Source organism: Protopterus annectens, chromosome 13.part0 (assembly GCF_019279795.1).
Source record: "Protopterus annectens isolate FY-2018-M chromosome 13.part0, PAN1.0, whole genome shotgun sequence".
NCBI lineage: Eukaryota > Metazoa > Chordata > Ceratodontiformes > Protopteridae > Protopterus > Protopterus annectens.
Window position 1 is genome coordinate 1,783,744 of NC_056747.1, and position 12,286 is coordinate 1,796,029.

At 43.0% G+C, this 12,286-nt stretch overlaps 1 protein-coding gene across 1 annotated transcript in view; it reads left to right on the forward strand.

Annotated features, from left to right (window-relative positions):
• The first annotated feature begins 7,816 nt into the window (after positions 1-7,816).
• AP3D1 (adaptor related protein complex 3 subunit delta 1) overlaps positions 7,817-12,286 on the forward strand; it is a 3,080,434-nt gene continuing 3,075,964 nt past the window's right edge. The window contains exon 1 of the mRNA XM_044055492.1: positions 7,817-8,490. Coding sequence (XP_043911427.1) covers positions 8,395-8,490 — 96 coding nt within the window. The 5' untranslated portion in view covers positions 7,817-8,394. The remainder of the gene's footprint in view (positions 8,491-12,286) is intronic.

Sequence of the window (12,286 nt, forward strand, 5' to 3'; positions counted from 1 at the left end):
CTGACTGACAGGATAAGTGGCTCCAACACTGCAAGGGTCTGAAAGAACAACGGATGGACAGGATAAGCGGCTCCAACACTGCAAGGCTCTGAAAGAGCAACTGACTAACAGGATAAATGGCTCCAACACTGTAATGCTCTGAAAGAACAACTGATGGACAGGATAAGTGGCTGAAACACTGCAAGGCTCTGAAAGAACAACTGACGGACAGGATAAGTGGCTCCAACGCTGCAAGGTTCTGAAATTGCAACTGACTGACAGGATAAATGGCTCCAACACTGCAAGGCTCTGAAAGAAGAAATGACGGACAGGATAAGTGGCTGCAACACTGCAAGGCTCTGAAAGAGCAACTGACTAAATGGCTCCAACACTGCAAGGCTCTGAAAGAACAACTGACTGACAGGATAAGTGGCTGCAATATTGCAAGGCTCTGAAAGAACAACTGATGGACAGGATAAGTGGCTCCAACACTGCAAGGCTCTGAAAGAGCAACTGACTAACAGGATAAATGGCTCCAACACTGCAATGCTCTGAAAGAACAACTGACGGACAGGATAAGTGGCTGAAACACTGCAAGGCTCTGAAAGAACAACTGACGGACAGGATAAGTGGCTCCAACGCTGCAAGGTTCTGAAAGAGCAACTGACTGACAGGATAAATGGCTCCAACACTGCAAGGCTCTGAAAGAACAACTGACTGGCAGGATAAATGGCTCCAACACTGTAAGGCTCTGAAAGAACAACTGACAGGCAGGATAAGTGGCTCCAGCACTGCAAGGCTCTGAAAGAACAACTGACGGACATGATAAGTGGCTCCAACACTGCAAGGCTCTGAAAGAGCAACTGACTGACATGATAAGTGGCTCCAACACTGCAAGGCTCTGAAAGAACAACTGACTGGCAGGATAAGTGACTCCAACACTGCAAGACTCTGAAAGAACAACTGACTGACAGGATAAGTGGCTCCAACACTGCAAGGCTCTGAAAGAGCAACTGACTGACATGATAAGTGGCTCCAACACTGCAAAGCTCTGAAAGAACAACTGACTGGCAGGATAAGTGACTCCAACACTGCAAGACTCTGAAAGAACAACTGACTGACAGGATAAGTGGCTCCAACTCTGCAAGGCTCTGAAAGAGCAACTGACTGACATGATAAGTGGCTCCAACACTGCAAGGCTCTGAAAGAGCAACTGACTGACAGGATAAATGGCTCCAACACTGCAAGGCACTGAAAGAACAACTGACGAACAGGATAAGTGGCTCCAACACTGCAAGGCTTTGAAAGAACAACTGACGGACAGGATAAGTGGCTCCAACACTGCAAGGCTCTGAAAGAACAACTGACTGACAGGATAAGTGGCTCCAACACTGTAAGGCTCTGAAAGAGCAACTGACTGACAGGATAAATGGCTCCAACACTGCAAGGCTCTGAAAGAACAACTGACTGACAGGATAAGTGGCTCCAACAGTGCAAGGCTCTGAAAGAACAACTGACTGACAGGATAACTGGCTCCAACACTGCAAGGCTCTGAAAGAACAACTGACGGACAGGATAAGTGGCTCCAACACTGCAAGGCTCTGAAATAACAACTGACGGACAGGATAAATGGCTCCAACACTGCAAGGCTCTGAAGGAGCAACTGACTGACAGGATAAATGGCTCCAACACTGCAAGGCTCTGAAGGAGCAACTGACTGACAGGATGAATGGCTCCAACACTGCAAGGCTCTGAAAGAACAACTGACTGACAGGATAAGTGGCTCCAACACTGCAAGGCCCTGAAAGAACAACTGACTGACATGATAAGTTGCTCCAATACTGTAAGGCTCTGAAAGAACAACTGACTTATAGGATAAGTGGCCACTATGACACTGATGACTCTGACCTTGGATACGAACTGAAAAGCCTTACGCGAATGATTGATAATTAATCATTTCCACTGACTGTCTTAAATTTCCTCATTCATTACCTCTTGCAAAACATCTATATAAATACTTTATGTTTCACTGTGCATTTATTTAAATGCACCTGTTACAGTGGCTATTGCAGAATGCAGCTTTTCTAAACTGAAACTCATAAAAACATACCTACGTTTGTCAATGAGTCAGGAGAGACTTTCAAGCTTAGCTGTGCTCTCAACTGAGCATGAAGTGGGACAAAGTGTATCACATGGCAGCGTAATTGAAGACTTTGTTTGGAAGAAAATTTGTAATATCCCAGTAAAACTCTAGGTATGTGTTCATATTTCCTTTCCAGTAATCTTTTATAATGCTTTAAAGCAGTAAATTTCAGGTAGCACCTTTGCATAGCTTGTATACTGTGTATTCACTGATTTTTGCTTACTCTAGCAGGTAGGACCAAGTAGTATAAGGAGGAGGAAACCAGCAGGATTTTAGGCAAAGGCAGCTAGGAGTGGCAGGACTCGTCATGAGGCCAGGGCAGTTGGGAGCAGCAGGACTCGCTGTGAGGCCAGGACAGTTGGGAGGAGCAGGACTCATCATGAGACTGGAACAGAAGCACAGGAAGAACAGATAAAAGTGGCAGCAATCAGAAAAGCTGAGGAGCTAACTGCACACTGAAGGCGAATGACACTGTGGTGGTCTTGACTTCAGCTGCTTCTCTCTAGGTTTGAGTCTGCCTATGTCAGACTCAATAATGTCCATTACTCCCTTCTGTGTTTGTGTTTGAGTCATTTGCCTCAGGCTCAGTAATCCCCATGGCTTTCTATTGGGTTTGTTTGGGTTTGAGTCTGTCTGCCTCAGGCTCGGTAATCCCTATGGCTTTCCCTTGTATGTCTTGTGTGTCTTTAATATTTTCTATGTCTGTCCCATAGCTGTCTTGTGTACCTCTGCAGTGTGACTGTTCTGCATGTCAGTAACTGTTTTGAGTGATGGGATCAGTTTATCTAATGCTGCTTGTTTCAGGCTTTCCGTATTGCTGTCATCGTCTTGTGTTTGGGTGTGTCAGTTCTGTTTTGTGGTAGTGCCATCTTATTTTTATGTGGGTTTCTGTTCAGCCGTGCAGTAGTTTTGCCTCAATCTTGTCTCTGTACTGTGGGGGTAGGTGCCTCTGACCTGTGTGTCTGAGTCTGTGTGGATGTTAATGTTCAGTCTTGCTGTAGTGCTGTCTTTATCATGTGTGGATGTCTGTCCTGTGTGCAAGAGTCTGTGTAGCTGTCTGTCTTGTGTCTCTGCTCAGTCTTGCTATAATGCTGTCTTATCTTGTGTGGGTGTTTGTCCTGTGTGTGGGAGTCTGTGTGGTTCTTCAATCTTTGTATGCTGGAAAAGCAAGGAATTCACTCGAGTGATGAAAACACAATTTATTCCATGATGTGATAAAAGCTCCACAGCAACAGTGACTTGTTTACGAATGCACAAAATGGCGTATGTACCATGGGAATTATAACCCATAGCAACGGTCTTTACCTACCTTCTGAAGAAGTCCGGATGGACGAAAGCGCTTGACTGTGGATATTGTGTTACTGTGGAGTATACATTTTATTTTGTGTATGCTGCTAATGCTGTGGAGTTTTTATCACATTGTGGAATAAACTGTGTTTTCATCACTCGAGTGAATTCCTTGTTTTTCCAGCATACAGAGAGTGTTCTTGGTGTCAGTTTGTTTCTCTCTGTGCCGGTTTTTCTTTCATGGTAGTGTTCTTGGTGTCAGTTTGTTTCTCTCTGTGCCGGTTTTCATTTCATGGTAGTGTTCTTGGTGTCAGTTTGTTTCTCGCTGTGCCGGTTTTCCTTTCATGGTAGTGTTCTTGGTGTCAGTTTATTTCTCTCTGTGTCGGTTTTCATTTCATGGTAGTGTTCTTTGTGTCAGTTTGTTTCTCTCTGTGTCGGTTTTCGTTTCATGGTAGTGTTCTTGGTGTCAGTTTGTTTCTCGCTGTGCCGGTTTTCATTTCATGGTAGTGTTCTTGGTATCAGTTTGTTTCTCACTGTGCTGGTTTTCGTTTCATGGTAGTGTTCTTGGTGTCAGTTTGTTTCTTGCTGTGCCGGTTTTCCTTTCATGGTAGTGTTCTTAGTGTCAGTTTGTTTCTCGCTGTGCCAGTTTTCCTTTCATGGTAGTGTTCTTGGTGTCAGTTTGTTTCTCTCTGTGCCGGTTTTCGTTTCATGGTAGTGTTCCTGGTGTCAGTTTATTTCTTTCTGTGCCGGTTTTCGTTTCATGGTAGTGTTCTTGGTGTCAGTTTGTTTCTCGCTGTGCCAGTTTTCCTTTCATGGTTGTTCAGTCTTGCTGTAGCGCTGTCTTTATCATGTGTGGGTGTCTGTCCTGTGTGCAAGAGTCTCTGTCTTGGTGCGCCTCTGTCCTGTGTCAGGGAGTCTGTGTGGGTGTATCTGTTCAGCTTTGTTGTATTGCTCTCTTTGTCTTGTCTCTTTGCTGTGTGTGGGAGTCATTGTGGGTATCTTTGTGTGGGTCAGTGTGGGTGTCTTTGTCTTTGTGTACCTGGCTACCTTGATGTGGTACAGAAGCTTGTTGTAATGTAACAACATTGCTACTAAATGCCAGTCATAGCTCTCAATCTCATGGCACAAAAAATCTGGACCAAGCCACAGATAATGGGGATACAGCCCCAAAGATCAGGACAAATTTTAAATATTGCTCTTATAAACTTAAAAAGTTGCTGGAATAAAAGGTGTTACCATTCATTTTCTGAAGGATATGAAGTCAGACTCAAATGCCTGTCATTTAGTGAATTCAAGTCCTCAATGATTTGCCACAAAAATCCAGAAAACTACACATTTTGAACAAAACAGACCAAAAATGAATCACATATTGACATTCTGTGAAAATCTGGGCAGTTGAAGAGTATGCAGTCAGTGTGTGTGTGTGCACCTCTGAGTGGTTACCTTGCTGTGGTTCAGGGATTTGCCACACTGTGACACTGGTACTAAATGCCAGTCAGTGTGTACACCTGAGTGGCTACCTTGCTGTGGTACAGGGGTTTGTCATAATGTAACATTGGTACTAAATACCAGTCAGTGACTTGTGAGTAGCTACCTTGCTGTGGTACAGGGGTTTGTTGTAATGTAACATTGGTACTAAATGCCATTGTGTACCATAGCACATCAATTCTTAATGATCTGAATGTAGTGACACTATAGTAATCGTTAAATGGTGCTGGATGAGCTTGACAGGGAAGGAGGTGTGACAGCAATGTGGTCACACTTTATATTCTCCTGAATAGGACCACAACCGGAAACTTGCTGGGAGCCCTCAAAATGCTAGCACCAGCCCTGCACATATGCTCCCCACATGGTGTACATGGCATTGAGGAACTTGTGGAGTATCCTTGATATCAGTGGCTGACATGCACCCACCGTGATCTGCATTGGTCATTGAAAGGTCCCTGTAGCTAGCATTCACAATATCACACATACCTTGGTATCCACAGGAATAGACAGTCCATGCATCCCATGAGCCTGCAACAGAGGGTGCCCTACCCTGACTATGTCTTCCAAGGTGACACTGTAAACATATAGGGTTGCCACCTTTTCAAATGCCCAAAGTGGGACAATTGTGGTACAAACTTCAGATTTTGCAAGCCAAAACATACCCACGGCCAGTACAAGGGACAGAACTTCACTTTTTTGCCAAAATAAAAGCTTATTCTTGTACATTTTAGTTGCTTATTCTGTTTCTTATAATAGTTAGGTGTTTCAGATGCAGAATAACTGTTTTATGCAACTATCACATAAAATATAGGAAATACTTTTGCCCTAATATCTCAGGACATTTGCTATTTTTATGATTTTTTTGAAGGACACAACTGCCCAAAGAGGGACTGTCCCTTGCAAAGTGGTAACCCTATCCACATATGGATAGTGGATGGTGACACTATCATATAGTGGTTATGATGAACAAGCCAAAAATATGAGCCAAAAATCTGGACACTCTGCAAAAATCTTGAGGACTGAGAGGTATGCACGTGATCAGGTTTAATAAATGTATATACAGGTAGATGATTATATACAATTATACAATAATCTCCCCATTAATATTCCAAAATGTGCACGCTGATTGGTCAGCGTGCACGTTGTAAATCAGAGTTATAGTAATGGAAAAAGGTCCAGTCGCCCGGACGTTTTCCATTAGTATAACTCTTTTCTTTTTTTTTTTTACAGCAACGGAGAATGCAAGATCTCCGTTGCTTGTTACAACCTGTCTCGCCATGTTAAACGAGTTTAACATAGCGAAACAGCTTTTAAAAAAAGCAACGGAGCATCTCCGTTGCTTTTTTTAAAGCTGTCTCACTGTGTTAAACCCATTTAACATAGCGAGACACTTTAAAAAGCAACGGAGATCTTGCTTTCTCCGTTGCTTTTTTCAAAACTGTCTCGCTATGTTAAATGGGTTTAGCCTAGCGAGACAGCTTTAAAAAAAAGCAACGGAGATTCTCCATTGCTTTTTGTAAAGCTGTCTCACTATGTTAAACTCGTTTAACATAGCGAGACACACTGTAAAAAGCAACGGAGATCTTGCTTTCTCCGTTGCTTTTGCCCACAGCTCTGATGTACTGCATAGGTATACACATGCGCAGTACATCAGAACTGCTGCAGAATACCCAGACAGCTGCAGAAGGGCAGCAAGGAGGCATTATACAATGCCATTATTTAAGAAAAGTAATTATTTTTTTTCTTAAATAATGTCATTGTATAATAGCAATAACGCACTTCTGGGTGTGGGTAATGCTGGATTTACCCATGGTTGGCTTTGTTTGGCCACTCGGGCTTCGCCCTCGTGACCAAAGCACACCAGCCGTGGGTAAATCCAGCATTACCCACACCCAGGCATGGGTTATTGCTATATTATACCATGACCCCCCAAAACGTGCACGCTGATTGGCCAGCGTGCACATTGTAAATCGAGTTATACTAATGGAAAAAGGTCCGGTCGCCCGGACTTTTTTCCATTAGTATAACTCTACTTTTAAAACACTGTCTCGCTATGTTAAATGGGTTTAACATAGCAAGACAGCTTTAAAATAAGCAAGAGAGATCTCCGTTGCTTATTTTAAAGCTGTCTCCCTATGCTAAACCCATTTAACATAGCGAGACAGGTTTTAAAAAAAAAGCAATGGAGAAAGCAAGATCTCCGTTGCTTTTTTTACTGTTCGCTATGTTAAATGGGTTTAACATAGCGAGACAGTTAAAAATAAGCAACGGACATCTCCGTTGCTTATTTTAAAGCTGTCTCGCTATGTTAAACCCATTTAACATAGCGAAACAGTAAAAAAAAAAAAAAGCAACGGAGATCTTGCTTTTTCTGTTGCTTTTGCCCACAGCTCAGTACATCAAAACTGCCGCGGATGCCAGACATCTGCGGAAGGGCAGTAAACAGGCATTATACTATGCCATTATTTAATAATGTCATGGTATAATAGCAATAACCCACTTCTGGGTGTGGGTAATGCTGTATTTACCCACGGTTGGCTTTGTTTGGTCCCTCGGGCTTCGCCCTCGGGACCAAACCACGCCAACCGTGGGTAAATCCAGCATTACCCACACCCAGGCGTGGGTTATTGCTATAATATATATATATATATATATATATATATAATATATATATATATATATATATATATATGTATATATATATATATATATATATATATATATATATATATATGTATGTATATATAAAACAGTATGATTGACTGTGCTCACACCGTACTGTTTCTTTAAAGGGGTGTTACCAAAACATGGGTTGTGCGTCATGTGACTTGGTTTGTTGATGAAAGGCTGCCGTTGAAGGCACTTCCTGGTTGACTTCTTGTCAGTTCGTGTTACTGTCTTGTACCTTAGGTGCACAGTACAGATGCTTATTTGTAGTATACAGGAACACTTTATCATTTTACTTTGTAAAACTTGTTTATTCCCCTGTGAAACGGTTTGCCCCATATTTACTAGTAAAAGTTACACACATTCTAGGCTGTATAATACGCAGTGCTAGTTTACAATCATCACACACCGTACAGTAAACGCAAAACCGGGTTCTGATAGTGTGTACTCCTCGGTTAAAGTCGTTAAACTGTTCCACGTTTGTGACAGACACCTATCTCTAAAGCTCCAAACTACAAAGTAAAGCACCCCTTGTCTTTTCCCCAGCTCGGGCTGGTGGTTTAGGGGTGGCCGTCGGCAGGTAGGCGAGGAAGGAAAAAGGGACCCCCGATCAGCTGACCGGCAGCCATTTTGCCAACCATTTCTGGCTTTTGCGGAACTTTTTGCAGGCTAGCCGAGGAACGGGTAGCTGGGTGTCCCTCCTCGATTTAGTCGTCATGTTTATGGACCTGCCCCTTGTGTAGCAGACAGGAATGAAAGCATAACTGTGCAGGTCACGCTGGGACTCGGAGGGGCTACTTGAGCAAGTTTTTACCCTAAACCAGTAAAACATGGCGCTGAGAATAGTGAAGGGTAGTATTGACCGAATGTTTGATAAGAATTTACAGGATTTGGTACGTGGCATTAGGAATCACAAGGATGATGAGGTAAGGAGAGCAGCTGAGGAGGCCTTAATGGATTATATTTTGTAGAGGGATCTTAGTAAATGTCATCCAAAGTGTGACGCGAGCTATTTTCTTTTTTCAGAACAAGATATTTGTTTTAGATGTAGCGGAAGTTGATGCTGTCAGTATTGCATGTATATTTTTTTGCAACTTTTAAACTTGCTTATTTTAAAAGAAATTTGTATAACATTTATTTTGTGGTATTGTCATTTTTTTGTGTGCATTGTTTAATTTTCTTGTCTGCGTTCACTTTGTAAAACATTGCAAGTTTGATTTGTACTACTAATGGGTAGTGGAGCTGGGTTGGTGGACGTTACTGGGTGTGAAGTTCAAGGAAACCTCATATTCTCATTTATTTCCACAGATACAGTTACCATTTGCATTCAGCTAGTGAATGGTAGTCTGCACAAGAGTTGTGACTGCAGGAGCCCCCTCCCCCACCCACTACCTGGTGCCCCCATCAGGATCTGCCTACACCAAATAAATGCTGGAAACATGCCCCTGATAGACTGACCTAGGTGGCCTATGCCTAAGGCCGGCTATGGGTGACTGTTGGTCATTTTACTTGGGAAGGGTCATTGATTATATTAGTTATTACTAAGTATTACTTATGGAGTGTCCCAGTTGACTGTATAAAGAGTGGGAGGTGGGGATCCCATTCCTAGGTGTACAATGATGTCCATAGGGTGGGGTCATCAGGATTTCAAAACCATCTTCTCCAGAACTTTGTATTCCAGTTTGCCTGAGTACCTAAGTAAGACTAGTAGTACTGTACATGACTAGAGCTTATCTATCAACTTTGGAGTATTAAAAGCCCTCGCCCTGGTCTTTAAATGTTTTAGCCAAGCATCCAGTAGAGTAGTACTTTATTATTTTTCGTTGAATATTTTCATATAGTTCGTGAAAGGGCATCTTTGTATACACTTGTTTATCAAATAAGGTATATATCAATAAACAGGACTGATTTTGAGGAGTATTAATAACTCTTGGAGAAGCAGTTGTGATGAATGGTTCGAGAGTCACTAAGTTGGGAGCCATCTTGACCACAAGCTGTGGTATTTACAGAAGAACATTCTCTTTGCCTTGCTGCACTGATTGTGGAGCTGAGTGTGTGGCTTTTAACTTTTTCTGCACACCTAAACAGTATATGTAGCCACAGTTTTAAGTTTTTGAGGAAGTTAGTTGAACTTGTATTTAATTAGATTGTTTATTTAAATGTGTTAACCAGGGCAGAACACTGATTCAAGTGGACCATTTTCAGGCCAGCCCAGAAGGAGAGTACCTTTACAAGAAGATGCTAGGCTATTTAAAATAATTATCAGTACTTCTATATGATCTCTGATTCGTTAGTCAGAAGGCTATACAACCTGTAGCCAGATAATTTGATCATAGAAGATGTCCCCATGTTTTGTAGAATCTGTTAAAAGTGGCAGTTTGTATCTTATTATAAAGCACAGCTTGAAAACATCACTGCTAAACCTCTGTGATGGCCATACAAAATGGAACCTGTACTTTACCATAAGAAAACTAAACCTGCAGTGTTTCGAGCCCAGTAAAACCTTGCCTTGACCCCAAATGATTAGCCCCTCCTACACAGCAGTAAAGAAGTAATGTGGTTAGATCTAAAGTTACAGTTTCATTTTCATAGGTGAATACTAGGCTGATGGCTGCACTTGTGGACCACTGTTGTCTGTCCTTAGCTACTACTAGCAAAGAGCACATCTGTTAATAGAATCTTCTCCTTTTCAAACTTCTTGCAATTTGAATTTTGTCAAGCTGCCATTTTGGAACATGCATTACAGTCCTAATACATTGGTTTTCATTGACATATGTATGGTAATGTGTTATAGCTCAATTCACATGAATTGAGCAGAACTTATCTATCTTAGTGTCCAGGTCAGCACCCTATGCCACTGTCAAGCAGGGACACAGGTGGAATCCCAGGGGTGTATTTTCTTTTCCCCATCCAGTTATCCAGGTTGTGCATAAAAAGGTTTAATGAAGTACTCTGCTTTACATGGAGAGGGAGTCTATTCCACAAAAGGGGTAGTCTCTGGGACACAAATCTGTCCTGCCAACAAGTCACAGACCAGGTTGCAGTCACGAGCGTGGGTTACTCGGGTGGAGCTTGACGTGCTGATATGCAGCAGTCCCATCAGGGTGGAGTCTTATTGCTTTGTATGCCAGACAGAGGTCACATCTGAGGCGTCTGTAGGAGACTGAGTAGAGGGACTGGCTTTTAGCCTGTGTAGGGTAGATGTTTGAGGCCCTGGATTCTCCAGGTGCGGAACCTCTGTGTTCTCTCCAGCTGCTGCATGTGCTTTGTGAGGTACATGTTGAAAGGGGCATTATACTCAATAGTGGGTCTTATAAGGGAAGAAAACAGGGATGTTATGGCCACCTTGTCCCTGGATGAGATACCCTTACTAATCAGGTGGGTCGTGTAGAAGGCTTTCCGTACAGTGGAGGCAATGTGGTGGTCAAAAGTCGTTTTGCTGTCAACCTGGGTGACCAAGTCCCTCATGACTGATTGCGTGCTTAGTGCTTTATATTCAATGTGATAATTTTTGGGGACTTCATTCTCCCCAAAAGGGGATGATGATGCATTTTTTGGCATTGTCTGAGACCATATTTCTGGCACCAGCCATTTGTTTGGGTGAGACCCTCTTGGAGGTTGTCCACATCACTAGGAGAATTGATGACAGCACCCAGCTTGCAGTCATCTGCAAACTTCGTCAGCCATAGCCCACTAGATTTGGCCTGCACCTCTGAGAAGTATGTCCCAAACAGCAGGGGCCCCAAGACCAAACCCTAGGGTACACTGCTTGTTACGGGTCTACTACTTGAGGTGGCTTCCCCTATTTTGACTAGGTGGGTTCTATCAGTGAGCCAGTTTGCTACCCATCTGGTAACATATGTATTGATGCCTAGTTGAGAGAGTTTATCTATTATACCTAAGTGAGGAATAGTATCAGAGGCCTTGGCCAGGTCAAGGTAGGCGGTGTGCACTGTCTTCCCGTCATCTATGGCCTTGGTGACTGTCTCATAGAAGTCGACCAAATTTAACAGGCATGACCTCCCCTTGACAAAACCAAACTGTGTTGGTTCAAGTTTGTGGAGGTTGCCAATGTCCTTGTTAATGAGGTCCATTATAATCCGCTCCATAGCCTTGCAGATCAGGCTAGTTAGGCTGATGGGTCTATAATTTCCTGGATCGGTGGACCTCAACCTTTGTGCAGAGGGGTGACAGTAGCTGTCCTCCACTTGGCTGTGATGAAGCCGGTACTCAGGCTTTGGTTGAATAGGGTGCCTAATGGTGCTGCAAGTTCCTGCCGGAGTTCATGTAGGATGCATTCTGGGATGTTATCAGGTTCCATGGAGGATGTATTTTTTGCCTTTGAGAGGGCAGTGATAACTTGCACCCTAGAGATAAGGGGAGGGGGGCAGGTACTGGGGATGTCCTATTTTACTGATGGGAGGTGGACAGAGGAGTGAAGTTTTCACTGAACCTGTCTGCCAGCAAGTTGGCTATATCTACAGGGTTTGTGTATATAGTGTCCTTGACCACCAGTTCTGAACAGATCTGGGTGCTTCCCTTGAGATTGCAGACGTATGTGAAAAAAGCCTTATTTTATTTATTATTTAAGTTTGATGACTGGGGAAGTCCACTGGGCCATAAAGAGCCCCTTTTCAGTGGAGGCCCGGGGAGAAAAGCTCCAAGACATTGTAAGTTAAATGTTAGAAAGAAATAACAGAGTTCATACAGAACAATTAAATA